Source organism: Pezoporus flaviventris, unplaced genomic scaffold, assembly GCF_033815535.1.
Source record: "Pezoporus flaviventris isolate CSIRO_AGI_PZ_B2104156 unplaced genomic scaffold, CSIRO_AGI_Pfla_v1 ptg000015l, whole genome shotgun sequence".
Classification (NCBI taxonomy): Eukaryota; Metazoa; Chordata; class Aves; order Psittaciformes; family Psittacidae; genus Pezoporus; species Pezoporus flaviventris.
In genome coordinates, this window is record NW_026892563.1 from 27005223 (window position 1) to 27031246 (window position 26024).

General features: G+C 42.8%; 1 protein-coding gene across 5 annotated transcripts in view; it reads right to left on the reverse strand.

Moving 5' to 3' along the window:
- Window positions 1–26024, reverse strand: part of CMSS1 (cms1 ribosomal small subunit homolog) — a 250502-nt gene that overhangs the window by 3798 nt on the left and 220680 nt on the right. For all 5 annotated transcript variants that reach the window (XM_061453890.1, XM_061453894.1, XM_061453892.1 and 2 more), the window contains exons 2-9: window positions 22867–22967; window positions 18091–18162; window positions 15357–15486; window positions 5716–5775; window positions 4898–5000; window positions 3430–3490; window positions 2501–2588; window positions 187–275 (exon numbers count right to left, since the gene is read on the reverse strand). In XM_061453890.1, coding sequence (XP_061309874.1) covers window positions 187–275; window positions 2501–2588; window positions 3430–3490; window positions 4898–5000; window positions 5716–5775; window positions 15357–15486; window positions 18091–18162; window positions 22867–22967 — 704 coding nt within the window. The remainder of the gene's footprint in view (window positions 1–186; window positions 276–2500; window positions 2589–3429; window positions 3491–4897; window positions 5001–5715; window positions 5776–15356; window positions 15487–18090; window positions 18163–22866; window positions 22968–26024) is intronic.

The following is a 26024-nucleotide window of genomic DNA, read 5'->3' on the forward strand; positions in this document are numbered from 1 at the left end:
TAACAAAGAAGGAAGAAAATCTTTCGAGAGTACAGATTTATCAGTCAAATGTTGAGTTCTTGGTGTTTCTAGACCACCACTGAGGTCAGTTTTAGAGAAAGAAAGCCTTACTGATCCAGATCTGGGCATTAGAATAAAAAGTAATGAATACACAGTATATAATATATACAGGTGCTTAGACAATACCTCAGGTATATCCATCATTCTCCTTAGTTTCTGATCTCTCCAGTTCCAATCCAGAATCATGTATTTTGTGGAGTCCAAGCACAGGCCATCTAAAACAGCAACATAAATTTTACTACTAAGATACTGTCCTGGGTTCAGCAGTAGCAGTCATTTTTTCTCCTTCTTAGTAGCTGGTGCAGTGCTGTGGGCTTGACTTTCAGCCTGGGAACAGCTGCTCAGTAATGTTTAGTCTGACCAAGGACTTTCTGAGTCTCATGCTCTGCCAGGGAGGAGGGGAAGCCAGGAGGAAGGAGAGACAGGACACCTGACCCAACCTAACCGAAGAGGTATTCCATACCACAGGACGTCGTTACCTGGAAGGGCTAGTTCACTGCTCGGTTGGGCTGGGTATTGGTCGGTGGGTGATGAGTGGTTGTATTCTCTCCCCTCGCTATTTTCCCTTACCATTATTAGTGGCAGCAGTAGTGATTTGTGTTATACCTTAGTTACCGGACTGTTCTTATCTCAACCTGTGGGAGGTACATTCTTTCAATTCTCCTCCCCATCCCTCTGGGAGCAGGGGGGGGAGGGAGGGGGAGTGAGAGAGAGACTGTGTGGTTCTGATTTAAGGCTGGGCTTAAACAACGACAGATACTATGATGTGTGCTTATCAAAATTACTTATGGCTTTTACATACTGTCTGTTTCCAAGGAAACTAATCTTTGAACACTTAAATACTACAATTGCTGGTTGGAAAACTAATGCACTGATACTGCAAACTCCCGTAACTACATAATCCCATGCCTTTTTGGAAGATAAACACAGAAGCAGAACAACTACCGTTGCCAGGCTTGTCAAGAACTAACATTCTGTCAGAAAATAATTCCTCAAGCTTCCTCTTGATGAAACCTCAGGAACTGAATTTCCACAGCTGATGAGGAGCTGGTAAATTACAAGGACCCTAGCCTGAAAAGTCCTGTTAATGGCAATTGACAATGCTTAGCAATTTAGAGGACTAGGTGCTATGTGAATGTGAGTCAGGTCAGTGGTGCTGCTGAACACTTCCTTTATTCTCCAAATAAATGGTGGAGAAAGAAGAAAACTGGCCCTCCAGCTGTTCTATTTTTCCCTGGTCTTCTGGTGATAGCCACAAATTTTTGTATCAGTTTTGACTATTCTCCATTCTCTAGTGAACTGGCACTCTACACTAAGGTATCAAAAAAGGAGTAGATCTTGAGATGAGATGATACACCTTGTGTCCCTGCCACAAGCTGCCTCCACACAACACGGAATCATAGAATGATATGGGCTGGAAGAGACCTTAAAGATCATTTAGCTCTAACACTCCTGCCACGGGGGAACACCTTCCACTAGACCAGTTTGCTTGAAGCCCCATCCAACCTGGCCTTCAATGCTTTCCAGGGATGGGCATCAACAACCAGTTCCAAGGTCTTACCACCCTCATGGCAATGTGCTGATGTGCTGAGCAGTAATGATTTAATGTCGATAGAGGGCAGAGGAAGCAACAAAACTATGTTAGTCCTGTGCCCTTTTGGAAAGAGCAATAGACTCCCAATCCACAGCCAGTCTGTGGCCTTATCATCTTGTCACTTTGTTGTTTGTTTTCTTAGTGTACATAATGTCTACTGAATAATTAAAAATACTCAAAATTTAGGAAAAAGAGATTTACATAGCATAATGAATTTCACTACAGGCAAATCAGAAATAAAATCAAATCATGAAGAAAATCTTTCGTTCACCCCTCACAAAAGTTTACACTGAGCTCAGAGTGACATATGATACAATGACTTCTGCCATTATTTCCTTTTGATTACTTGCAGTGTTTGGTTTCCTGAACTGTATCTTACACCATGGTTTTGTAATCACTTTCAAGTCAGCATAAATCAGTATTTCTACCAAAAGAGGAAGTCCCCCACCTCTGTCTGCTCGTTACCTGATTTTGTGTGCACACTGGTTTTGTTTTAATTGGGATCAGTTCTAATTGGGATCAGTTCACTGAGCTGCCAAACAGACTCCTGAGCTAGCACAAGATCAGGAAGCAGGAATAAATGGGCACTGACTAGGGAGGGGGGGGAAGTATTAATTTCTCAGCTAATACTGATTTATGACAGCTTAAATTGATCATAAAATCAACTACTAAAATCTTGACCTCATTTTGGCTGACATAGAAGTGGAGAAAGAGAAGAACTGTACAGTTTAATGCCCAAATTCATAGATTCATGTCAACCTCAGCACTTCAAAACCAATTTAAGTCTCGCTTCTCATGAGTCCAAGTATAAGATACCTTCGGAGAAAACCCTCCTTGCTCTCCTACCTTGCTCCACTAGCGCTTTTACTCTCCCAGGAGTTCCAACCCCAATGTGGAACACGCCTTTCTCCAACATATTCAACTGTTCTTTAATCTAATTTGGAAAGAAAAAGACAAACCACAGTAAAGCCATGACTGTTTTAAAGTTTCTTCGCAAAGAGCTGGAAATAAATTCAAAATCTCACAGTATCTCCTTCCAGAACACCATCAAATATCAAATGCTATTCATCTTTCAAACTGTCAAACTGATATATCTGGGAGAAAGTTCAAGAAATCTAACAGCCAGCTGAGCATCACACTTCTCTAGAAGATCAGTAATTTTCAACTTCAAAAATCTGCTACTGCACCAGCTATTTTTGGAGGTTAGACCAATATGCTTCCTTCAACATCTAAACAAAGTATCTGGAAATATCTGGAAAACTGGTAAAGTTGAATTAGCTCTAAACTGTAAGATGAAGACATTGGAAAAGGGTGAATTAAAGCAAGTGACATTTGTGTGTTTGACAGCATTTATATCAAAGGCCAAATGTCCACTCATTACTTCCAACATCCACACAATGTGTGCCCTCCAACAGGTACGGATATTGGGTATCCAGGCATCCAACGGCAGAATGCAAATGTGGCTGCTAGTACAGTTTGCTTCTACAAACCTATGTGTGAGAACCTTCTATTTAAACAGGCAAAAGCCATTTGAATGAGTACCTCACAAGAATGTGGAACATCTTTAAAACATTGCAAATGCATACGCATCTACATTCTGTATAGGACTGCACCAGAGATATGAGAGATGACATTTGACTAGATTTCTCAAATGGCAATCAATGTTACTAAAGAACGCTATATGAAAGGCACTATTGCTAAATGCTTTACAAAGAAAATGATACACTAGTTAGTCATTTAGTTGTTCTATCAGAATTCCCTTGCAGCTCTCTTACCTTTATGTGCTTTGCAAACAACTTGAGAACTCTACAGTCTCCTTTAAATGCTGTCATTGACCTAGCAATAAAAATATGGAAAAAGGAAATGCAAGCATCAGGGCTAGGATTAAGACCACAGAGAGAGAAAGTAAAACTAACTGGCATTTCTCAGTGTGCTTGAGACACAGTCCCCCACTGACCCCTGCTTGTACTTTAAACACTACCTACATTCCCGTTTGCTACTTGATCAATAGTCATCAACAGCTGGACAAACACGATAGAAGGTATCAGTAGGGGGCAATATTGTTAAGATAGCTTTTCAGCTATTTAATAATTATGGCCTGTGCTTTCATAGCTAACTTAGTTCAAAACTGACTAATCCACAAATTCTAATTCAAAAATATCTCAGCTACTGAGATATAGGCATGAACGAACATCCATGTGTGTGCACAAAAGGAAAGATCTGCCCATGGACCAATTGATGTTTTAGAGTCTTCCTGCAGCATGGCTGCTGCGGAAACCTAGGCTGCTACAGTCTTTACTGCAGAGATCGTTCCAATTCCAGTTAACCAAACCTCATTTGTCAGAGAACCTCACTTATTTTTCTGTCACTCCATTTTGGCACACAGTAGCAAACTCTATGTTCTGTATTAATCCAGCAGAACAGGACACAGTCAGTACTTAATGAATGCCATTTGAGACAGCTTTGTCTGCATGCTTCTTGCAGGGCACAAAATTTTAATTTTCTCGTGTTTATACACAAGTATACATATAAATCACTTAAGTCTCAGAGGGCAATATCTGCATGCAGGGGGTGAGCACTACTAACACATCTGCTGTATATACGCTTCCATCTGTGGCATGAAGTCAAACTTCCCAACTCTCCATCTTACGCTGAACTGACAGAAAATCACAGGAAATGGGGTCAAGACACAAAAGGCAATGGTGAAATTTGTGAGGTATACATTAACTCATCAAAGCCATCAAGACTCCTGGAATAAGAAGTGGGAGGATAAAGAAGGGGAAAGAAGAGGACAGGGCACACTGAAAATCATCTCTGCACAGAAGTTTTGCCAGGCTGAGAACCTGGAAGCATTCAGGCCAGATGCATGCATTGGCACTTGATGCCCTGGGATTACATGTGCTCATGGCCTTTGGTGCAGTCATGATTTCTAGTGGTGGGTCATGATGTTTTACGGCTTTACTCTGTTCCCAGATGTAACATGTTGCATGTTTCCCCCAAACCGTTTATAGCTTTTTTTTTTAAATAAAAATAGCACTTCTATGCAACTGAAGTACTGCTACTTCAACCTAAAAACAAACACCAGGCTCCCACAGTTTAAAGAAGCAAGGCATATTGCATCAGTTCAAGTCAGTGAATTTGTTGGCTAGCAGAGGACAGTGGCCCAGTTTTGCCTTTATGTCTGTGGTTCCAAGACAAAACCTCTGACTGCCAAACTCAACATAACATTTGCTATCGACATACTTGATGAGTTCCAAGGAACGAAGGGCAGAACTGCAGATAACCAGCATCACCACTGACTTCTTCTCCGTGTGTTTTTTACGGAGTTTTGCCCACTTAGGACAGACTGCAATGAAAAAGCCCATGTACACATACACAGAAAGTATGACATGCCACAATTTTAAATTACAAGAGTACATGATAGCCATTCTCTCTACCAAGTACATGGTAGCCAGCAGCAAGAACACACACGCTGACTCCTATGAGGTCTGGATCTCTGGCAACACTTGTACATTTAGTCATGGCTGAGAAATTGGAAAATAAAATGCCCAAAATAAATAAAATCCAGAAATATCACGTAACAGACCAAATTAGATAAGCATTAAAAATCAACAGTTCATAAGGTGACACTGTCTTTATTTGCCACATATGGCAATTTGTATCCAAGAAAATCAATTGAAAGGAAACATTTACCAGACCAGAAGTTCTATATAAATAAACAGAAGAATACAAATTCTCTTGGTTCATGTCAGCAGACAGCTGCAGGATTTTTACTGTAAGACAATACATACACCTATTTATGAAGCCATAATAAATTACTGCCAAGTAATCCCTAGCATTCAGAGGAAACTCTACAAAATTTTGATACAAAAAAAGTGACAGTAAAAAAGAGCCAGAAAAACAAGACCTGTCGTGAAGAAAAGAAAAAAGCAAACCCTTAAAGTCATTAATACTTAATAATTAAAAATATTTGGAGGTACAGATGAAAAATTCAATAATATTGCATTAACAATATTTTCCATACAACTTTCATCTCACCCAGACCCAACATTTTAACTCACTTTCCTTCAGGTATGAAGAAAAACTGTGGGTGAGATCATTGGCTGGCAAAAAGCACGAATCTGAAAACATAAAGGAAAACATTGTTCTGTTGATGTATTTTTAACAGGAAAAGAAGCACATACTTTTATAGGATAACTACTAGTTATATTAATGAAATCACAAGTGTGTTGAAACCCATCATCAATTAAATTACCGTTTGTGAATCAAAGGTTAATCTACCTATGATGCAATAAATTTGCAGATCACCCAAACAATTCATAATGTGTAAATGCAAGAATCTGTCAATAATCTACCTGTCAATAACTTTGTTCCTCTTTCTGGCCTTTCATATTGTGATAATCTACCTAACTATGTTGACCCTAATCGTAACACCTACACTTCATTTTAATGCCTTCCTCTTCCTTTATTTCCCAATGACTGCCTATCTTTTAAGCTGGTCACTATGTTAACTAGTTATGTCTTACAAGCACTTTGTGGCAGACATTTAATTTTAAGCTTCACACAGAGGCAGTGGAGAAAGACAAGGTCCTAACATGTTCTTTGGAAGGTCCTTTCTCCAGTGTCTGTCTAGAAAATCTACATTCTTAAGAAGGTGATTAAAATTAAATTGTCTGAAAACTTGCCATTGTTGTCAAGGGTCTTTGCCTGATGGAAAAATATGCTCCCACAGAGCATTAACAATTCTGTCTTCAGGGACCCACGTATTTGTCATCATTCTGCATGAAGCACAGCACCTCATGGTGCCTGTCTATGGATGTCTGCTGACATATTTTAACTAAATTTTAAGGTTTCCCCAGTGCATGGTGCACTGTGCCAATGCTGGCAGCATCAATCCGCGATTTCCACTGGAATAGACAATGCGACAAACATTGGTTTGTAGTTTGGTGCTGATGCCTAGCTGAAGGCCTGCCTGTGCAGTTTCTTGAGCACAGCTGCTCTACATCACTGTATCTTCCATTTAACAGGTGTTGTCTTGCTAAAACTTTTATTTTTCATTGATCCCTTTTATTAAACTCAGAGATTGACATTTACTGGAACTTGAGTTCCAAAGGGAACGAATGTACAACTGAAGAATTAGCAGCTGACTTACTTGTAAAAATGTGTTTAAAAGATGCACTTGATGGTGGTGGCTTCTAATAGATCATTCCTAAAGGACATGAGCTTCAATCACTGACTTTTCACCAAGAGTCTAACAACACTTCAAATTAACAATTTCAAATGAGTTTCAGAAAGAAGGGAAAAAACACTACAGACTGCAGCAAGAGACCCCAGACTGCTGTGAGAGACCATGCTGTCTACAAACCTGACCTTTTGCACCATGTCAATTAACAAGAACACACAGCTCCAAGTAGTTGCTTGTTACTTGCTCAGTGCTTTGACATGAAGGACTTAACAGCTGTAGAAGTTTGCAGACTCCACAGCACTCTAAGCCTCCAACTCCCAGCATAAAAAGAAAGATTATCTCCATCCAGCTCAAGAGCTAATCCATATGGAAATGAGCTATTTCATTAGTCTGAAGGACTCTTTTAGTAAGAAAGAAACAAAAGTAATTTATTATTTACTAAAAACCGTAAGGTCTAAAAGTACTTAAAACAAGCTTTTCAAAGCAATCTGTATGGGACTTCTCCTGGTTTTCTTGATTCAACAAGAAAGCTGAACTTGCCCTATAGAAAAAAAAGAAGGGTCAACCTAGAATCACAGATGTTAAGGAGAATATTTACCTAGAAAGACAGGTTTAAATATTAAAACAGAGAAATCACTGCCAGGCTAGAAGGCTTCTATATTGGGCACAGGTCACTAAGAGTTCAAGTATCAGAGGTATATGTATGTAGGTTAGTTAGCAGGCTATTTGAGTACTACTACGTCCTGGGTTCAGCAGTAGCAGTTGTGTTTCTCCTTCGTGGTAGCTGGTGCAGTGCTGTGTTTTGACTTCCAGCCTGGGAACAGTGCTGGTGATACCGATGTTTTCGGTTGTTGCTAAGTGATGTTTACCCTGACCAAGGACTTTGTGAGGCTCATGCTATGCCAGGGAGGAGGGGAAGCCAGGAGGAAGCAGAGACGGGGTGCCTGACCCAGGCTAGCCAAGGAGGTATTCCATACCACAGCACGTCATGCCCGTGGCGGGGGGTAACTGGGAGTTACCCAGAAGGACACAGGCTTCCTGGTGGGCCTGGTTTCTTGGCCGGTGGTATCGTATTCTCTTCCCTTGTTATTTTCTCTTATCATTGTTGTAGTTGGTAGTAGCAGTGGTGATTTGTGTTGTACATTGGTTGCTGGACTGTTCTTGTCTCAACCCGTGGGAGTTGCACTCTTTCGATCCTCCTCCCCGTTCCTCCGGGAGCAGGGAAGGGAAGAGCCCTGGTGGGGGGGGCCTCAACTGTTGTCAGCCCAGCACCACTCACTGGGAGTGAGTGAACAAGTTGCCTGACTGGGTTTAAACCACGACAGTTCTTTTTGGCGCCCAATGTGGGGCACGAGGGGTTGAGATAACGACAGATCTGACTGGATTAATAGTCACTCGTCACAATGCTGATTTATTGGCTCTCAGGGTTGTTCCTCTTGATCTCACAGTTTCAGTATATCGTACCTTACTTCCATCTGATATTTGCTGTATTAGTGTTTTTCAAGTGTGGGGCTTGGGCTAAGGTTTTTGTCCCATTGTACTTTATGGTAATGACTTGTATTACAATAGAATCATTGATCATGAAACTGATCTGGCTTATGTTCCCAGTGTGGTAACCACCTTTATACTCTGGGAGGTATATGATGGAGGTGCTTAGCAATTACACATCTTTTTTCTCCTTCTCGGGTGGTCAACCTGTGAAGGAGACATCCTTTTACCCTTCCAGTCGCCCCCCCAGACCATTTACATTTGAGAGTTTTGAATTTTTTGAATGGCATTTTAATGCTGTTGAGACTTGTTTGCTGATGGTGATGGGAATCACCATGCTAACACGCATACAGAGTGTATTTTGCCCACAACTGATTTCAAGAGTTAAGCAGAGTCAGGTTTGGGTCTTGTCTGGGGTCAAACGATGATATAGGAGGACCAAGAGATTTTCCCTGAGGCTGGACAGTCATGAGTGGCAGGGTGTGTGGGATAGTATGGGCAAGTATCTAGGTCAGTGGGCCCCTCCAGTACTTTGGAATTTCACCACCAAACAACTGCAAAATCCAGAAGAATTAGTAACACACTTAAATGAGGTGTGTGGTCATTCTGGCCATACCAGAGACGGACAAATCATGGCAACGTGCTGGGGCTTGGCCTATGCTTACAGGGCCTTGTTCAACACTATCCAGCACCTTCAAAAGGAAAAGAATGTTGGTGGATCTGAGGGCAAAGCAACAGTCAGCGCAGCTACTCCACCTCCAGGCACAGCAGCTTCACCACCCCCAGTGACAAGTACAGTCGCTACTCAAACTTTGGCTGCAGTGAACAGTGCAGCTACCCCAGCGGCAAGTACAGCAGCTGCTCAAACTTCAACTGCAGCAGACAGCGCGGTTACCCCAGCTCCAAGCACAGCAGATGCACCACCCCCAGCAACAAGCACAGTCGCTACTCAAACCACAGTGATAATCACTGCAGCCAAACCAGAGGACCAATTCGTACCAATATCGGTTGCCCCTGTTCGCAAGAGAAAAAGCAAAAAAGAGGCAAGAAGGGTGAAGCAAGGTGAAGAAACAGTGTATTCACCACCCGGTCCAGAATCTGATCAGGAGTCATCATCACATGACGAAGAAGAAGAGGTAACTTCTCGACCTCGGACCTCAACCGAGCTGCAGAATATGCGAAAAGATTTTACCCGTCAACCAGGGGAGCACATCATCACCCGACTGCCCCGATGCTGGGACAATGGGGCCAATGGTCACGAGCTAGAAGGTACAGAAGCCAAGCAGCTGGGATCACTTGCTAGAGAAGGGGGAATTGACAAAGCAGTTGCAAAAAAGAAAAAGTCCCTCAGCCTTTGGAGGCGGCTCTTGGCAGCTGTGAAAGAAAGGCTTCCATACAAGGACGATGTTATGAGTCGTTCAGCCAAGTGGACTACTATAGACAAAGGCATCCAGTCTCTGAGGGAATCAGCCATCGTAGAGATGATCTATCACATCAAGCCGAATAACGGGGATACACCCATAGATCCAGATGAAGTTGAATGTACACGACCCATGTGGCAAAAACTTACACGGAATGCACCGTCATCATATGCCCATTCATTGGCAACGGTAACCTGGAATGACATAGTACCACTAACAGTGGATGAAATGGTTCATAAACTCCGAGAGTTCGAAGACAATCTCACCCCTTCCATCATCTCAGCTGTGGAAAAACTGTGCCAGGACCTCAAACAATTGAGGGACGATCTATCTGATTTATCCAGCTCCTCATGTGTACCAACACACATCTCGGCTATAAACAAAAGGCGTCCTATTGTTTGAGAGAGGAGATACAGGAGGTGTATGCCACGGGCCACCCTATGGTTTTACTTGCGGGATCATTGAGAAGACATGACAAAGTGGGATGGAAAACCTACTTCAGCTTTGGAGGAAGGGGTGAGTGAACTGAAGAGGGGAGCAAGGGCCAAGACTAATCATCCCATGAGAGCTACGGCTTCAGTCTCTGGTGAGCAGTTTCCCAGATGGAGTGCAAGAGCTGATTTTACTCCAGCTCCTGTGATAACGAAGAATAATCTGTTTTACCATGACTTAAGTGTCCAACGCTGTGATGACCATTAGAGGGGCCCTGCCTCCAGCCAGGTGGAGGTAGGGGACAGTTGGATTTACTGGACTGTGTGGATCAGATGGCCTGGCACATCAGTCCCACAGAAGTATAAGGCTCTAGTAGATACCAGTGCACAGTGTACCCTGATGCCATCAAGCTGTCAAGGGGTGGAACCCATCTATATTTCTGGAGTGACAGGAGGATCCCAAGGGTTGACTGTGCTGGAGGCTGAAATCAGCCTGACTGGGAGGGAATGGCAAAAGCACCCTATTGTGACTTGTCCAGAGTCTCCATGCATCCTCTGCGTAGACTACCTCAAGAGAGGGTACTTCAAAGACCCAAAAGGGTACTGGTGGGCTTTTGGTATTGCTGCTTTGGAGACTGAGGAAATTGAGCAGCTGTCCACCTTGCCTGGTCTCTCAGAAGATCCTTCTGCTGTGGGGCTGCTGAAAGTCGAAGAACAACAAGTGCCAATTGTGACCACAACAGTGCACCGGCGGCAATATCGCACCAACTGAGACTCCCTGATTCCCATCCATAAGCTGATCCATAGACTGGAGAGTCAGGGAGTGATCAGCAGGACCCGCTCACCCTTTAATAGCCCCATATGGCCAGTGCGAAAGTCTAATGGAGAATGGAGACTAACAGTAGACTATCGTGGCCTGAATGAAGTCACACCACCATTGAGTGCTGCCGTACCGGACATGCTAGAACTTCAGTATGAACTAGAGTCAAAGGCAGCCAAGTGGTATGCCACGATTGATATTGCCAATGCATTTTTCTCAATTCCTTTGGCAGCAGAGTGCAGGCCACAGTTTGCTTTTACTTGGAGGGGTGTCCAGTTCACTTGGAACCGACTGCCCCAGGGGTGGAAACACAGCCCTACCATTTGCCACGGACTCATCCAGACTGCACTGGAACAGGGGCAAGCTCCAGAACACCTGCAATACATTGATGACATTATTGTGTGGGGCGATACAGCGGAAGAAGTCTTTGAGAAAGGGAGGAGAATAATCCAAATCCTGCTGAAAGCCGGTTTTGCCATAAAACGGAGTAAGGTCAAGGGACCTGCACAGGAGATTCAATTTTGGGGAATAAAATGGCAAGATAGGTATCGCCAGATCCCCACAGATGTGATCAACAAGATAACAGCAATGTCTCCACCAACTAATAAGAAAGAAACGCAAGCTTTCTTGGGTGCTGTGGGGTTCTGGAGAATGCACATCCCAAATTACAGTTTGATTGTAAGCCCTCTCTATCATGTGACCCGGAAGAAGAATGATTTTAAATGGGGCCCTGAGCAACAACAAGCCTTTGAGCAAATTAAACGCGAGATAGTTCATGCAGCAGCCCTTGGATCTGTCCGGACCGGGCCAGATGTAAAAAATGTACTGTACACTGCAGCTGGGGAGAACGGTCCTACCTGGAGCCTCTGGCAGAAAGCTCCAGGGGAGACTCAAGGTCGACCCCTCGGCTTTTGGAGTGGGGGATACAAAGGATCTGAGGCCAGCTATACCCCAACTGAGAAAGATACTGGCAGCCTATGAAGGGGTTCGAGCTGCTTCGGAAGTGATTGGCACTGAAGCACAGCTCCTCCTGGCACCTTGCTTGCCCGTGCTGGGCTGGATGTTCAAAGGCAGGGTCTCCTCTACACATCATGCAACTGATGCTACATGGAGTAAATGGGCTGCACTAATTACACAACGAACTCAAATAGGACATCTCAGTCGTCCAGGCATTGTAGAAGTGATCATGGACTGGCCAGAGGGCAAAGATTTCAGAATGTCACCAAAGGAGGAGGCGGTGCGTGCTAAAGAGGCCCCACCATATAATAAACTGTCAGAAAGTGAAAAGCATTATGCCTTGTTTACTGATGGCTCTTGCCGTATTGCGGGAAAGCATCGGAGATGGAAGGCAGCTGTATGGAGTCCTGGACGACAAGTTGCAGAAACTGCTGAAGGAGAGGGTGAATCGAGTCAGTTTGCCAAGGTGAAAGCCATCCAGCTGGCCCTGGACATTGCTGAACGAGAAAAGTGGCCAGTACTTTATCTCTACACTGACTCATGGATGGTGGCAAATGCCCTGTGGGGGTGGTTGAAGCAATGGAAGCAGAGCAACTGGCAACGCAGAGGTAAACTCACCTGGGCTGCTGCACTGTGGAAAGATATTGCTGCCCGGGTGCAGAACCTGGTGGTGAAGGTATGTCATGTAGATGCCCATGTACCCAAGAGTCGGGCCACTGAGGAACACCAGAGCAACCAACAAGTGGATAAAGCGGCTAAGATTGAAGTGGCTCAGATGGACTTAGATTGGCAACATAAAGGTGAATTATTTTTGGCCTGGTGGGCCCATGACACTTCAGGCCATCAGGGCAGAGATGCAACATATAGATGGGCCTGTTATTGAGGAGTGGACTTAACAACGGACACTATTGCCCAGGTTATTCATGAGTGTGAAACATGTGCTGCAATTAAACAAGACAAACGGTTAAAGCCTCTTTGGTATGGAGGACAATGGCTGAAGTATAGCTATGTGGAGGCCTGGCAGATTGACTATATCACACTGCCATCAACCCGCCAAGGCAAGCGCCATATGCTTACCATGGTGGAAGCAACCACAGGGTGGCTGAAAACATACTCTGTGCCCCATGCCACTGCCCAGAACACTATCCTGGGCCTTGAGAAACAGATTTTGTGGCGACACGGCACCCCAGAGAGAATTGAGTCAGACAGTGGGACTCACTTCCAGAATAACCTTATAGATATTTGGGCCAAAGAGCATGGCATTGAGTGGGTATATCACATCCCCTACCATGCACCAGCCTCTGGGAAAATCGAACGGTACAATGGGCTGTTAAAAACTACACTGAGAGCAATGGGTGGGGGAACTTTCAAGCACTGGGATACACACTTACCAAAGGCCACCTGGTTGGTCAACACCAGAGGATCTGCCAACAGGGCTGGCCCAGCCCAGTCAGAACTTTTACATATTGTAGAGGAGGACAAAGTTCCCGTGGTGCATATGAAGAATTTGCTGGGGAAGACAGTCTGGGTTATTCATGCTTCAGGTAAAGGCAAACCCACTCGTGGGATTGCTTCTGCTCAGGGACCTGGATATACTTGGTGGGTAATGCGGGAAGATGGGGAAGCCCAATGTATACCTCAAGGGGATTTGATTTTAGGGGAAAACAGCCAGTGAACTCAATTGTATGCTGTTGCCTGCTGTGTAATACTTTTATAGCCCATCAGCTAGATGTCTCCAGGTCACCAGCGACTAGCCCTGACTTCCCTCCAACCATCAACCCAACAGAGAATGAACTTTGATAGAACCGGATGAGTTCCGCATTAAAGGAACGATCAGCATCAGCAGGCAACGATCCAATACTGCACACAGCCTTTCCTGCCCTGAAAGATTGTTACAAGAGATGGAACCTGACATCATGGACCGAATGGACTCGGCAGCATTATACGGATTGGTCCATGCACTAAGAAAATGATCTCTTTCTCTTGGTCTGTGTGTATATGGATGTATATATGTGGGAGAGCGATGGTGTATTGAAAATGTGGGATCTGAGCACGACGTGAATGGCATGGAATAAGGGGTGGATAATGTCCTGGGTTCAGCAGTAGCAGTCATGTTTCCCCTTCTTGGTAGCTGGTGCAGTGCTGTGTTTTGACTTCCAGGCTGGGAACAGTGCTGGTGATACCGATGTTTTCGGTTGTTGCTAAGTGACGTTTACCCTGACCAAGGACTTTGTGAGGCTCATGCTCTGCCAGGGAGGAGGGGAAGCCAGGAGGAAGCAGAGACGGGGTGCCTGACCCAGGCTAGCCAGGGAGGTATTCCATACCACAGCACATCATGCCCGGGGTGGGGGTTAACTGGGAGTTACCCGGAAGGACACGGGCTTCCTGGTGGGCCTGGTTTCTTGGCCGGTGGTATTGTATTCTCTTCCCTTGTTATTTTCCCTTATCATTGTTGTAGTTGGTAGTAGCGGTGGTAATTTGTGTTGTACATTGGTTGCTGGACTGTTCTTGTCTCAACCCGTAGGAGTTGCACTCTCTCGATCCTCCTCCCCGTTCCTCCGGGAGCAGAGAAGGGGAAAGCCCGGGGGGGGGGGGGGGGGGCTCGATTGTTGTCAGCTCGGCACCACTCACTGGGAGTGAGTGAGCAAGTTGCCTGACTGGGTTTAAACCACAACATACTAGCAAATAATGGACAGTCCCCGTCAAATGAGAGTGCCTCCTCGTCTACAGTATAAGCAGAAAAGAAGTTCACTGTTATCTTCATCTCTAATGCAACCTCCAACTGACAGAAGCTAACCCTGCTCTACCCTGCTTTGCCTTTTCTATCACAGGGTTTTAACTGAAGACAAAAAACAGGAAACCAAAAAGGGTCCTCGTCATGGTTAAAACTTGGCCACTTTACACTTGGACGAAAACCATCATCTCATTTCATGCCACTCCTTGAAAAACTATTACATTCAACATCTCAGTGATTCTACGAGCTCAACCACATCAGAATGATGTCTCATTACTTCTTTGTCTACTCCTATTGTCAGTCCTCCTGCTGTGCACCTGGATCAACTGTGATAAACTCAGAAATAAAATACATTTTCAGTATCTCAGCATCTTGGAAGCTATTATTAGGAATCATATAATTCCTATTAGAAAACTGAGCTCCTGAAATACTTTGCAATAAAAGGACACATTTAAACAATGTTCCTTTTCATTTCTGTAACTCCAAGAAACCTTTATTCTAAAGAAACTAACATCTCTACTTCAATATCAAATTAATGTACTGTGTAAGAATGTATTTCCACAAAAAGTACAACTCAAGATCTGTTCCCCAAATCCTCTTCCTTCTGCAGAAAAAGAACTCAACGGTATCATGAAAAAACAGTATTTATCTATTAAATATAGTTACCTGAGAGCTTTAATTCCTCCATTTCAATCACTGAACGGTTTTCACCAAAATGCTGGCTAAGCAGATTTTGTAGATCTGCAGGAACACCAGGTTTTGGAGCGGATTTTTCCAAAATATCAGAAATTTTCTTCTATAAAAAACAAATAAAATGGGTAAGTATGGCACTTCTGTAATTTCTGCTCTTTGGCTAACACCACTGTAAATAAATGTTACTTGATAGCTTTATACAGTTATACTGGTTTAATTACAGCTTAATTAGAAAAACACCTTACAATGGGACAAGATTCCTGTAGTTGTGAGAATGCAGATTTCCGATGCAAGTTCAGGTACTTTGATGAGATCGACCTTGAGCCTGAAGACAAAACTCCTGTGCACTCAATGAACTGAAAGCTGCTTTGTGAGTTTTGTTATTTTTACACTTAACTCTCAATTGGAAAATTCAGGGGGTTTTCATAAGCTATTATTTTTAAAGCATAACAACAGGCATCATGTGGTTATATGTGTCTTGGTTACATTTTGATTAAAACAAGGTAACTACCTATCTATTTTGGAAGGAAAGATGGATGGCTGTATTCACAGAATACAAAAAAAATAGCGATGAAAATGAGTTAAAGAGCTCACGAAACCAGAAGTCAACTAGAAATTGTTCAGCACCTGCTCTGTTCTTCCAAATGTGTATCTTGTGAACCAAACTAGTAACTTTTAGAGCCTCGACATGAGTTCGTAACGATTGTGTCTATACCTTAGGAATGTAAACAAATACCTGGGTCTGAATTTTAACTTAAGTGGAAGTGTTGCTGTATTTTTCCCTATAATTAAATGGATCACTGGAGTAGAATAGCCGTGGCTTCCTGTTGTCTGAATGATCTGCCAACATTTAAGAAAACAGTAGGTTTTAAAGGATTGCCTGGAGACAACGGCAAGAATGTGAAGCCTCTCGTTCTCACTGAGAAGAGATTCCTTTGGGAAAGGCCACAGTAAGGTTTCTCAGCTGTGTAAGCTAAACTGAACTTGCCTCATGAGGATGCATGGCAGTACAAGCTTAGAAGCGAAAAGGAGCAGGAGAGCATGGCTGGGATGGGGCAAAAGGGCACAAATCTAGGAGGCAAAGTGAGATTTCACGGACAAATGAGGTGGGACTAGAAGCATTTTTGGCAGCTTTGGAGGGATGGTAGGCACCTTCAGGGCAAATTCAGCAGTTTAAGGTCCAGGGCAGCAAAGATAAATGGAAATTTTGACGAGAGCTACAGGAGGAATTTCAACAGAGGGGATAGATCTTCCATCCCTCTTTCCCTCACTCCACCCCAGCACCCACTCCCTCTTTCTCTTCCATTCCTCAGCACTCTGTCTCTCCATCTTGCCCAATACACCTATAATGGCAGCATAAGAGGCAGAAAGCTAAAGAGGGAAGGGCCATATGGGGGTTGCTGAAGACACTCCACACCACAGCAAAGGCTGCCTCTCCCAGCTGTCTGCCTCTTTGGCTACTGCCCATTTTAACTCTGCTTAAAGTCAACTGTGTGCTTGCAAAGCCCCAGATGAATCTTTGACAGCAAAACAGAACTATCAGGCTCATTTTACTTGGTAATTCAGCATAAGGTGCTATTCCACAGGACCACTATGTCATTTGTTAGGTCCCTTTGTTCCTTCAGGAAAATGATGGCACCCTGGAGGGGAGAAGCCTGATACTCAGGGAATTCCCTAAGAGCAAGAGCAAGGACACCTGAGCAAACTTTCTTCCTTCAAGGAGGATGGGGAAATGAGGAAATGTTTCTCATGCAGGATGTTTTATTATTTTTCTTGCAATTCATTCCAGATGCTTAAAAGCAAAGTGTTGATTTCCCCCCCCTCCTTTTCCTTACTTTGAGAGAATACTTTGTTTGGAACCCATAGATCAACCTGATAAATACTTCCTGATGGATTTTTGACAAGCTGTGTATGTCAACTTAGTGGCCTAGCCCCACTGAAACCAAAGGTGTAACTAAGCGCCTATTGTTTGCCTGAGAATAGGGTGTTTTTGTTAGGTCTGGTTCACCAATCTCAGGATGCTTCTGTTCTTGCAGCAGTAGAACAAGTACTGCAGTCACTTCTGCCAGAGCTGCATTTAAAAGAAAATCCCACTCTTCCCTCTTCCCATTTCCTAGATGATTGAGAGGCCTGACATAACATAAAAAGGCCACTTCTCAGCCTTGTGAAGGAGCCAACTATTTACAGTTTGTCCTGAAGGACAATTAACTTTCTGGTACTATATAATTTCCATCTAGACTGCAGAGTATGTTTGTTGTTGAGGATGAGGATTAAACATGGCCAGAGGGACAATGCGGGGTATTTATTTATACAGTTACACTACGAGGAGAAGAGCAAACAAGAACAGTTCTTGGCTTAAAAGATAAAATAGCAGTTCGAGCTTGACACACTTCTGGAATGGGGCAGATTCTGCAGTAACTGAAATTCCACCTATCTTTGACGCAGTTACATTTTCCCAGTACGCAATACATGCAAGAGTGGTGTAGACATATACAACCCTTGTGCAGAGTACAGACACATTGCTCCAGGTCAGGTTGGGAAGTGGTATTTTGAATGAAGTCAAAAAAGTAGGAATTTGTGTCTAAAAGAGGCTCCAACATCGTGACCATGTTACTTCTCATCATCACAAGGTTGTCCCAGTTCTGAATCTTGCAATAGCACATACACCCACTGCCCAGTTCCCAAACACTCTCTAGGACATTCGTACCTTCTTTCTCTTCTTTGCCTTTACAGAAGTCTCTTGTTTTTCTTCTGGCTGACTTAGAAAACACTCTGCAGGCTGCAAAGCACATATTAAAAAAAAAAAAGATTCAACATCAGATATCTGATCACTGGGGGGGCGGGAAGAAAAGGTCACCAAAGGGAGCTAAGAGGGGGTAGAGAAAGTAAAATGCTGGTTAGAGAAATAAAAACAAAACCAAGCTTCCCCACTTACAGAAGGGATCACATTCTTATAGTTACATGTATCCGGAGTAACTTTGGAATAGAGATCTATGTTGTAAGCAAGAGTAGAATAAAAGAACAGAAAGTTGAAACATGTAAGTTGTAGCCACAATTCCATAAAATGGTGAAAAGCAGGTTTTGATACATCTAAAAAAAAATCAAGAGGAAAATATGAACAAAAGATTTCACAAACTTTGTATTTTTAACCTCTATTATTGTGTGTGATTGTCTAAACTTTGCCAATAGTGCTCTACAATAGCTGGGTCTAAGGTGATCATCCAGACAGTGAAAGATGCCAGGAAAGTGGGCAAGAATAATTGGAAACAATCATACTCTGGATTTCCTTTTACATTTGTAATATAAAATTTAGGAAAACATGTTTTGAGTTTGTTCTACCCCATTCTTGCTTTGTCTCCCCATAGCAGGCAGGGTCAAATACACACAAGCAAAATACATGGTGCATTTCAGAACAATCTTCATCCAACATGTGTTGCTACCATTAACCCTCTTTTGTGCCTGAGTGAGCAGGTTGAATTGGTCCATTTGTACCAGAGTCCCTGTTCACATAAGCTAGGTTTAGGATTTGTCCTTAGATACCTAAAATGGTCCAAAACAGAGGAAGTGAGGCATAGGCTTTCCTTGTTTTGAGCATAGTGATTCCTTTTTTCTTTTGCCTTCTTAGGGACTTTTGCTTCATGGAAATGCAAATTAATCTACATAGAAGGGTTTTAGAGCTTAATATGTGACTTGATGAAGAGCAATGGGAAAACAGGCTAAGCTGCAGGAAAACCTCCTTAATATTAGGATGCATTTGGCTGGAAAAATCTGCTCTGGTGAGAAACTGTGGAGAAGTCTCATCACATGGAGCACAAAAAGCTCAGGAACAGCAAATCCAGTGCTGCTCCCTGGGGAAAGCCCGGAAGAAAAGTATCAGCAGAAAAGGGAGCCCAGCTGAAAGCCAGAGAAGCTGCTCCTTTGTTCCCTTGTGAGGGCAGTTTCAACATGACAAAAGACAAGTTAACAGAAGTTCAGACTATATGAGCCTTTCTGAGTCCTCCTTGCACTCCCCTCCCCTTAACAGGAGGACACTTCATGACAACTAGTACTATATGACCCTACCCAGCACTTTGTGGCTTTCCAAGCCCACTCTCACATCCTTGTCAGAAACATTTTGTGGAGTTTAATTGTTCACATTAAGCCTACATTTCCCTTTTACTCTCCACTCCTCTGGCTAATTTAGCTATAAAAACCAGGATACTATCATGTTTAAAACAAATGACCTATTGCTTGCTTCTGCTTTCTGTGCCATGATGCAACCACAGCCAGTGCACTGGTAAAGGCAGCAATACTCTACAGACGTGGCCATGAAACTGGTTGAGATTTGAAATGGTACTTGGGAATGACCAGAGACAATTTGGTTGAGGACTGGCTACAGCCAGCAAAGCACTCTGTAACTAGAGCTGGATCAATACCTACCCATGAGAAGTGATAGGGACCGTATCTTGCCTCAACACGAGACACGTGTCCCTGTGATTTTCTCGGGTATAAACAGATATTATCTTCACCAGAAATCAAGGGAACTACTGCAAGTAGAAACTCACTTCAACTAATAGTTGTGGCAAGGTTAAAATAAGCTTTTGGGGTTTATTTTTCCTTTCTTTCTTTTTTAATAATCTCTCTCCTGACTCTGATTCAAGTGCTTTTAAAACACCACCATACATTTTTTCATTCCTATCCCTAAAATTAGCACTTCCACACATTGAGACTGAAACAGAGGTACTCTCTGCTTTCAATTCCTGCTCTACCCTTACACATGCCAGCTGTCCATAGATAATCAAAGACCGCTTGCCAGGTGTTTTAATCATAAATTCCATGTTCAACATACTTTATTTGGAGAACAAGCCTTTGGATCGATTTAGTCAAGGGATATTAACTAGCAATCAAAAAGGCAGAAAGGGGCCAACCTGAATCTCTTTCCTCCAGTAAAGGATGATGTTCCTCTACCCTAGAAAGTGCTACTGCTCTTTCAGCATATTGAAAAATGTTATGCATTCACTTCAGGCCCATTTCTCCTTCCATATATATAGTGAATTCTTTTACATAAATATGCAGAACACTCCCAACAGGTAGCTGCATAAGAAAAGAATAAAACTGTGGCACAGAGCTGAAAAATACTCTCCAATAGAAACCAAATTTCCTCACTGATACCCCCTCATTTAGTTGTTTAATAGTATCCCCAAATACCACAGCTTCTTTTTCGAAGGCAGTATGCAAGCAGTTATTTCAACAGCAAAAGAAATACAAAGCAGTCACAGAAGTACACAGCAGGCTTGTAGCCAAAGCCTTGCTTCTTCAGAGAAGCATGTTAAGACTCAAAATTATCTCCTTTACAATAGCATATATATATTTAGGCATAGTATGCTATTAGCCCAGCAATAATGAGTCCACTCTATTACAACATTAAAAATAATGCCATAAGAGAAACTTCAGGGTGGTGAATGGCTGTAAGCTTACTTATCTTTGATGATCTGCAGTCTAAAATACGAGGGCATCTGATCTAGACTGAACTTCTGACCCTTATCCAAACGTTAGTTGCCTACCTACTTATGCAATAGCTCTTTAAATACCACCCTTAAGAAAATGACATTTGCATGTTTTTCTTATGCAAGACACAGAGCAGACAATCAACTGTTTTTTGACATGGTTCCCCCACGCTCTGTGTTTTTATGCTATTTTTACATGGAAGTTCTTAAAATGCAGAAAACAGGAAATTTGTGCTGAGACCAGTGATTTATGACCCAGAATGTCATAAATTCTTTGTTTGTTAATCATAGGCAGAACATAAAATATTTCCTGCATTATATTTCTAACAGTTTTTTTTCTTTACGTGTTGCCAAGTTACTGCGAATTCGAATATAGAGTGAAAACATTCTTGCCTGAGTGTGGAAGTTTACATTCTAGATCAGCCATATACTCTGACTTTTAGTTTTTGACAAAGTAAGCACATCAAATACTCCATTCAGTTTGGAGACAAATTATTCATTTCACTGTAAGCCTGAGGACAGCCTGCAAGCTAAAAACATAAATGCTTGCAGTTCTATTTGGTTGTCTCCTGACTGGTTTTAAGGTGCCAAGTCCACTGCAGAACAGCTTCCAGCCTGTGAATAAGGCAGGGATTAATAAAACAGGTTATGTTATATGCACCAAAACTACAAAACTACTAGCTTTCTGTAGACACATCTGATTTTGCAATTGTTTTGCAAACATGACATGTCCGTGACTTTAAGCTCCCATGAAACTCCTGGAGTTTTGTGGCTAGATATCAAAATACCCAATTCCAAAATGCAAACTAGTATTTTTTATATGACAGGAAGAGTTGTGGCTTGTGTTCTGCTGTAGCTTAGCAGTCCCAGTCCACCCTGTCAGGATAACTTGTAATGGCTATCTTATGTTCTTACAGAAAGGAAAGAACAAAGCAACTTCGCCAAACAAATTGTCTTGACTTAGTTCCAAATGTTGAAGTGAAGATAATGGTGATAAAAAGTGGCTCCACAAGCGTCCTCCTCGAGTTGAAGTCCTCAGCATCAAACCCCTGGTAGAGCATGTACAAAGGCAATACAGCTTTCTCTTGTATTGCTCTGTTCTCTCTTTCCTAATCAAAACATGGAACCAGTTCAGATATTTATTTCTCTCACTTCACCTCTGGTTTCCTTGGAAAGACACCCCAAAGCATAGTAATTTCTACTGTGCTGTTTTAACACTTCTCTGTTACAAAAAAAAACCCATCTCTGAAAATGGTTTTCACTTTGGCAACTGCATTCACACTGTGAATTTACTATTGATGTAGAGGTCAAAATTAATATCTGTAACCTCAAGGAGAGATAGTTTCCAATGTAATTTTAGCTGTTTAACAGCCATTTGCTTGATTCTGCTATACGGTATCAGGAAGGAAGAGGAAATTTACTTTCAAACAAGAGACTCTTAAAATCATCTGACCTCTAGATGACTCGTTTTTGCTGTATTTGGAGTGATGCTGTATGTCAAAAACCTTGCTGCCTTTTGCTTGGCATATATATTTAATGCTGAACAAGCCAGTTCCTACTGGTTTTAAGGGAAGCTTTTATTAGTGAAAGGCTATGAAAATATCAATCCATGTAGAACTAAATTCCTCTTCACTTAGACCTTGCACTGAGGAGATTATTGGGTAGAGATCTGTACAGCACATAAATACAGTTTTCAAGACCTTGTGTGTGTGGGGAAAGAGAAAAGATTATAGGGGAGGATGCTTGGTAGGCACCATCCAGGCTTTCATCGCTACGAAGTCATGTTGTAACAGACAGGCTTGGCACAAAACAAGAGTGGATTTATTGAAATGTACTGGGTTGTGATCAGTTCCAATTAAGGCAAAATAATTTAATAAAACAATCTTAAGAGATCAGACAAAGCGTGAAGTAAACTGTCTCTTTCCTGAAAAAATGGGGACTATGTTTCCTTATGCAGTATCATCTCTGTGCTCTACATGACTGCTACATTTACAAACCTGCTTTCTTTTCTTTGTCATGGCAGGTTTGGAATCTGAATCTTTATGTCTTGCTGTCCTGTTGTCACTTGCTTTCTCAACAGCTTCATCTTCTGAAGGATCTAAGGAGAAAAAAGAAGACTGTTTTTCAAATCCATCTCCTATCTTTGCATTCAAAAATAGGGACTATGGTCCACAGGATCACTGTCAAAATACATCTTCCTTGCTAAGTTTTCTGACACTTCTTTCAGAATAAGTCATCTCCTCCTACTAAAACAAGTCGTACAGATGAAGGGAGAAAACAACCAAACACACACAAAAATGCACACAACCTCCACCCCCAGCCTCCATCTAAAAGTTCCAAATGCCTTATTGCCAGCAATTACCTAGAAGAGTAAAAAATAAAAGATTGGTATAATGTCCTATTGTATAAAAATATATACAGCCATTTTCTGCATGTACATTTTGTCTCTCCTACTTCAGTAATTATTAGGCAAAGGCACTATACCCGAAGTTTTAGCAGAATGCCCATAAAACTGAAAAAGGCTTATGTTTTGAGAGAAAACTATTTAAAATAAGGTGTTTCTACTCATTTTATTCTTCATCTCTTTTATCTATAAAGAGACTTTGGGGGAAAAAAAATATCCACAGCAACATTTCCCTTTTGCTATATTAGTGCTTAACATCTGCTGAAACACAAAAGTTTTTGCTGGGGACTGAATTACTTCCCTGATCATTGCCAGAAGTATTAAGATACATCAAACTGAATTATTCAATTTCTGTATCTAGAGTATTTCCACCCAACTGGTACTTAGTCATTGTTGCAATCTCCTGCATTCTGAAGTTCTAAATTCACTTCAGATTCAAGATTGAAGAGGAACAGTATGATTTCTTCAGTATCACCTGAAGTACACATGTTAACTACATCTATGCAATCACTACCTATGAGCAGAGTAAACTGATGGCCAGAGAACATATGACAGAAAGAAAATAAATTATGGCTGGTATTTACTAATTCTACGTTGAAATAGGTACCTAATAATAAAAGGTAACTGAAATGATATGTGAAAGATATCTCAAAGAATTTAAGTTACAGGTGAAGTAAAAGAATATGAAGGAGGAGAAAAAGAGATCTTTATTCATCCATAGATGCAATGTTATATATTATATGGCAATAAGGCAGCAGCTTTGAAAATCCTAATGCAACACAACAGGTAACAAAATGGGTACATACTTAACACCTGTAAAGAAAGATACCATCTTGTAACTCCTTTGCCCCTTTGAAAGGCTTGCGTAACAGTCAGCATCCTAAAGTTGGGTTCTGACAGCTGTTAGACTTCAAAAAAGTTTGAGAAGTAGAAAGCTAGCGAAGAAAATCAGTGTGTGTTTTAGCAAGTTTGGCTCCTATGACTGAAGTGTTGGAATGGAAGGTTACAGGCTTTTTAGAGAAGACAGGCCTGGCAGGCGGGGAGGAGGAGTTGCCCTTTATGTCAGGGGTAGGCTGGAGAGTATGGAACTCTCTCTGGGGACAGGTGAACAGTCCACAGAGAGTTTGTGGGTCAGGGTTAAAGGGAATATAGCTATGGGAGACATTACTGTGGGCATCTGTTACAGACCGCCTCATCAAGGAGAACCTGTGGATGAAGCACTCTATAGACAGATAGGAAAAGCCTCACGCTCACAGGACCTTGTTCTCATGGGTGACTTCAACCACCCCGACATCTGTTGGAAGGACGGTACGGCCCGGCACAAGCAATCCAGGAGGTTCCTCGGTTGTGTGGAAGACAACTTCCTTCTTCAAGTAACAGAGGAGCCAACAAGGAGAGGTGCCATGCTTGACCTTGTGCTCACCAACAGGGAAGGGCTCGTTGGAAATGTGATGCTCCAGGGCAGCCTTGGATGCAGTGATCTCGAATTTGAGATCCTCAGGACAGTGAGAAGAGTGTGTAGCAAGCTCACTGCCCTGGACTTCAAGAGAGCAGACTTTGGCCTCTTCAGGAACCTGCTTAGTAAGGTTTCATGGGATACAGCCCTAGAGGGCAGGGGGGCCCAAGACTCTTGGTTGATATTCAAGGATCACCTGCTACAAGCTCAGGAGTGTTGCATCCCAACTAGAAGGAAGTGCAGCAGGAGGGCCAGGAGACCTCCTTGGATGGATAAGGAGCTCCTGAGGAAAATTCAAATGAAAAAAGAGGCTTATAATAAGTGGAAGCAAGGACAGGCAGCCTGGGAAGAGTACAGGGATGCTGTCTGGGAAGCTAGGGACCAGGTTAGGAAAGCTAAGGCCCAGTTAGAATTAAACTTGGCTAGGGATATTAAGGATAACAGGAAGGGATTCTACAGGTACATAGCAAATAAAAAACAGACTAGGGACAACGTAGGCCCCCTCAGGAAGCTCTCAGGAGAGCTAGCTACAGAGGATTTGGAGAAGGCTGAGGCTCCTAATGACTTCCTTGCCTCGGTCTTCACTGCCAAATGCTCTGACCACACCACCCAAGTCTTGGAAGGCAGATGCAGGGACTGTGAGAATGAAGACCTCGGGCCCACTGTAGGAGACCATCTTAAGAACCTGAACATGCACAAGTGCATGGGTCCTGATAAGATCCATCCGCGGGTCCTGAAGGAGCTGGAGAATGAAGTTGCTAAGCCGCTGGCCATCATATTTGAGAAATCATGGCAGCCAGGTGAAGTTCCCAATGACTGGAAAAAGGGAAATATAACCCCCATTTTCAAGAAGGGGAAAATGGATGACCCGGGGAATTACAGACCAGTCAGTCTCACCTCTGTGCCTGGCAAAATCTTGGAGCAGATTCTCCTGGAAGGCATGCTAAGGCACATGAAGAACAACAAGGTGCTTGGTGACAGCCAGCATGGCTTCACGAAGGGGAAATCCTGCCTGACCAATCTGGTGGCCTTCTATGATGGGGCTACAGAACTGATGGACAGGGGTAGAGCAGCTGATGTCATCTACTTGGACTTGTGCAAAGCGTTCGACACTGTCCCGAATGACATCCCTGTCTCTAAATTGGAGCAACATGAATTTGACAGACGGACCACTTGGTGGATAAAGAACTGGCTGGATGGCTGCACACAAAGAGTTGTGGTCAATGGCTCAATGTCCAGCTGGAGACCAGTAACGAGTGGTGTCCCTCAGGAATTTGCTGTTGGGACCGGTCTTG